The sequence below is a fragment of the Cucumis melo genome, chromosome 9 (genome assembly GCF_025177605.1).
Source record: "Cucumis melo cultivar AY chromosome 9, USDA_Cmelo_AY_1.0, whole genome shotgun sequence".
In the NCBI taxonomy this organism is placed as follows: Eukaryota; Viridiplantae; Streptophyta; class Magnoliopsida; order Cucurbitales; family Cucurbitaceae; genus Cucumis; species Cucumis melo.
Window position 1 is genome coordinate 4,056,176 of NC_066865.1, and position 4,612 is coordinate 4,060,787.

The window sequence follows — 4,612 nt, forward strand, 5'->3', positions numbered from 1 at the left end:
TTTTCACAAAGAACAGAGCATAAACACACTTACCCGCCGCTCCTCCGACGGGAGAACTGAGGTACCGCCGCTAAATTTATCAAAATTTCTGTATAATTCTCCCATTTTCCCAAGTCTTTTTGTTCTGCAAATCGCTTCCTTCTCTGTCAATTTCCATATTTCCATAGCCAATGCTTCGAACTACAGCTTCCAATCTTCCCAAACTCTCACAATCCTTCTTCTTCCTCTCTTCATTCTCCAAATCAACGTTATCTTCTTCTTCATCCTCGACATTTTTGCAATCAATCCCTGAATCCGAAGCTAAATCAATCGTCAACCCTCTTTACCATTTTCTTCCACAAAACCAAAACCCCTTCAATATTGTTGAACTTGTCTCTTTGCATCTTAAAACGAACAACCCCAGGTTAGCTCTTCTTCAAGCCAATATTAAAGGGCTTATTCCTTACTTGGGTCATTGTCAAATCTCCAAGATTTTATTGAGGTGCCAATCTAATTTCGTCTCTGCGCTTGCTTTTTTCAATTGGGTTAAATATGATTTGGATATTAGACTTAATTCTCACAATTATTGCCTAATTATCCACATTTTGGCTTGGTCTCGACAATTTCCTTTAGCGATGAAGTTGTTGTCTGAATTGATTGAGTTGTCTAAAGATGTCTCAAGTAGTGAGGATGTTTTTCAGAATTTGGTATTGTGCACTGAGCACTGTAATTGGAACCCTGTTATCTTCGAGATGCTAATTAAGGCATATGTGAAGTTGGATTTGATTCATGAAAGTTATTGGAGCTTTAAGAAGATGGTGAAATTGGGTTTTGTCCCAAGCGTTATTGCTTGTAATTGTATTCTACATGGCCTGGCGAAGATGAAGTCTGATGGCCAATGTTGGGAGCTTTATGAAGAGATGGGGAGGATTGGAGTTCACTCAAATGCATATACTTTTAATATTTTGACTTATGTTCTGTGTAGAGATGGGGACGTGAATAAGATTAACGAGTTCTTGGAAAAGATGGAAGAGGAGGGGTTTGATCCTGATGTTGTGACTTACAATACTTTGATCGATAGCTATTGCAGAAGAGGTAGATTAGATGATGCATTTTACTTGTATAGGATAATGTATAGGAGAAGTGTGATGCCTGATCTTGTTTCATATACTTCCTTGATGAGGGGTCTTTGTAGGTTAGGAAGGGTAAGAGAAGCCCATCAGCTATTTCATCGAATGATTGACCGAGGAATGGATCCAGATGTTGTGTCGTACAATACGCTAATTGGTGCATATTGTAAGGATGGAATGCTGCAAGAGGCAAGATCATTGCTACACGATATGATCGGAATTGGTATTCACCCAGATAATTTCACTTGTAGGATTTTGGTGGAAGGATATGGAAGAGAAGGTAGGTTGATCTCGGCTTTGAATTTGGTTGTAGAGATTCAGAAACTTGGAGTCACCATTGCTCACGATATATACAAGTATCTTATCATATCATTGTGTCAGGAAGATCGTCCATTCGCAGCTAAAAGTCTTCTCGAAAGAATTCTTGAGGACAGATTCCAACCTGATTCTGATATCTACAATAAGCTTATTGAATCTTTCTGTAGAAGTAATAATGTGTCTGAGGCACTACTTCTGAAATCGGAAATGATAAACAGGAATTTCAAACCTACCATTTATACATATAAGTCTCTCATACACTGTATGTGTGAAATCAATAGAAGTGTAGATGGTGAAGGTCTAATGGAGGAAATGGTTGAATCTGAAGTGCTTCCAGATCATGAAATATGTAGAGCATTGGTAAACGGATATTGCAAAGAAGGCAATGCTGATAAAGCAGAATCATTATTGGTCTCATTTGCCAAAGATTTTCAGTTCTTTGACTCTGAAAGTTTCAATTCTCTGGTTAAAGTTTACTGTGATATGGGTAATGAAACAAAGTTGATGGAGCTGCAAACTCGAATGTTAAAAGCAGGGTTTCTTCCAAATAACTTAACATGTCAATACATTATCCATGGACTTTGGAAATTCACGAGACTCAACGAGCAGAGAGTTCAAGCAGTAGTGGTATGAGACCTGTTTAGAATGACTTTCTAAATGAAATATTTCTGTTCCACTTAAAGGCGCCTTATTTAGTGGATAGAAAATCATTCTGAACAGAATAAAGTCCTGTATATAGAAAGAAAGGTGCAAAGGCAATGCATCATTCATTCAATGCTTACTCATTTGGTGATCTTGGCATCATCTAATTGAGTGAGTTGAAAGATGGACTTGAAGATTGTGAATTGAAAGATGATAATGTCTGGGAAGCAAGACAGGATGTGTATGCCACAAATGAAACAAAGTTGATGTAGCTGCAAGATCAGATGTATAGAAATCCATGAGACTCAATAGCAGGATAAATTTAGCAGCATAAGATTTAGAACAAGCACTGAGAGAGGGATTCTAACTAATCTCAAAGTTGTATAAGGAAAGACTAATCTCAAAGTCTTGTGTAAGGTGACTTATAGCAAAGGCGATTGACAAATCATTCCCGAGCTAACCTCATTCATTCAATGTTCATTTTGTGATTCTTGGATCATTTAATGGTGTGAGTTGAGAGTTGAGAGATGGACTTGAAGACTGGGAATTGAAAGATGAAAATGTTAGAAACTTCTTTTGCTATGAGATTGTGGGATTTGATGTTCATAAGGGGTCACTTTCCAAATTTGATGTTCATGATGGATGTTCATAAGTTTCCTCTTCATCAAACGCACAGCTACCCTTTCCTATTCATCAATTTCCAATTTCCAAATTCATGATTCTCTTTGCTCCATCAACAGGAAGCTCTTCTCTTGCTCCTCACATCCCAAAGCGGAACTTGCCAACTGAGTTCTAAGTATTCATTTTCCCTTATTTTTCTCCCATTTTCCTTTCATTTCTGTTCTGGTTTCCTCAAATTTTCAATTCTAAGATGATTTTTGTTAATATTTAAACCTTTTTGTTATCTTTGTTTGGCGGAATTTTTGTTTTCTACAGTAAATTTCAGCTGAAGTTGGGTGGAAAGGTGGATATTGTTTCTTGAAATTGAATCTATGCGTTTGCTGCTTATTGTTATCATTGTTCATTGTCTAATTAGAACTCCAATCCTCTGTTTTTGCATATAAAACCCCTTTCAGATTCCAGGCATTGATTGATTTATACTGATTTTATGCCCCATTTAATGATAACTAGCCTTGTGGGCAGTCTTGGGTCATTTTTTTCTTAACAACTTTGCCAAATTTTAGCCATTGTGTTCTATGTATTAGTGACTCGTCAGTTTAAGCAAAATACTCTTGAATGATTTCAGGTTCTCAACATTTTTTTATCCAGTCTTATAGGAAGTGAAACTTTGAATGGCACAATATGCAAATTTAGTCCATACTAGCCTCTTAAATTATGGCTTTACTCCCAAAATGAATCCTTCGTATTGGAGATATGATATGGTTAAATCACGACCTTCCTCTCTGCGTAGCTTTCGTGTCAAAGCTGTGCAAGATACTGGAGGTCCTCGTAGGTTAGTGATAGGTACCAATTTCTTGAATATATTCCCAGAAGTTTATCGATAGTAAGATCAAATACAGTAAGGATTGAATTGAGTAAATCTCAATTCAATTACAATGTTCTTCTTGTCTTCTCCGCTCAAGAAGAACAAGACACTAAACTCTCCAAAACTTCACTGCCCAATCTCCCGCCTAAAGAATCTATTTATACCCACTTCTACCGACTCTCCACTAGCATAACAAACTTCTAACAAACTTACTATTAATAGTCATTTATTACAATAGTGCCATTCCCACTAATCCTTTCTCTTATTTCTTCTGCTGTACTGGAATAATATTGGAGGTCTATCAGTTAGTCGATATCATTAGACTCGTGCCTGAGCTCTTGAGAAATTACTTTTGAAGTCCTTCGAGGAGGACCCTTTTTGGAGGAATCTCATTGTTGGGTTGCTATTATGTGGCACAGACTATCTCATTGTCATTTGTAGCTTTAGGAGTAAATGATGTTTTTGCTGCTGTGGTATGCGTTCTCCTTATCGAGTATGTTACTTGATTTTATTACAGTCGACCAAAGGTAACTTTCCCCATTGCTGTACTGAACAACTTCAAAATGGGATTCACTTATGGTCTTTTCGTTGATGCTTTCAAACTTGCTAGTTAACAGCACTTGATGAAACCATTCTGGTGGTAGCTATAGCATTTACATTTGTAAAGTTCTTTGAACAATAATTTTGGTCTTACTCTATATTTTTACAGCTTGTTCTAAAACTCTTTCATGAACTTTTTTCCATTTTCCCCTTTGTTTCTTCTGTATATTTTCAACATACGGTTTACATTGAAGAATTAAATTAAATGTTCTATTCACCCTCAAATCAAATATAGTAACAAATTTGAATGTAATTGATGAGTTTTAAGAGTTTAATGATTGTTTATGCATTGAAATGCATCCCTGGTAATGGAGAATTCTTTGGACACCATGAATCCAGTGTTGACTATCTGCGACAAATTTAAGATTGTAAGTTGTTAATAAGATACAAGCTTTCACTTGGTGCACTTCAGCAGAACCATAATGTGTAGTCTCTTGGAATTATTGTGTTTACTATT

At 36.4% G+C, this 4,612-nt stretch overlaps 1 protein-coding gene across 1 annotated transcript; it reads left to right on the plus strand.

Annotated features, from left to right (window-relative positions):
• The first annotated feature begins 487 nt into the window (after positions 1-487).
• LOC103498097 (pentatricopeptide repeat-containing protein At5g40400) lies at positions 488-2,543 on the plus strand. Its single transcript, XM_008460575.3, has one exon. It carries the CDS (start codon positions 615-617, stop codon positions 2,058-2,060), a length of 1,446 nt encoding a protein of 481 aa, XP_008458797.2. The 5' UTR covers positions 488-614; the 3' UTR covers positions 2,061-2,543.
• Positions 2,544-4,612: the final 2,069 nt, after the last annotated feature.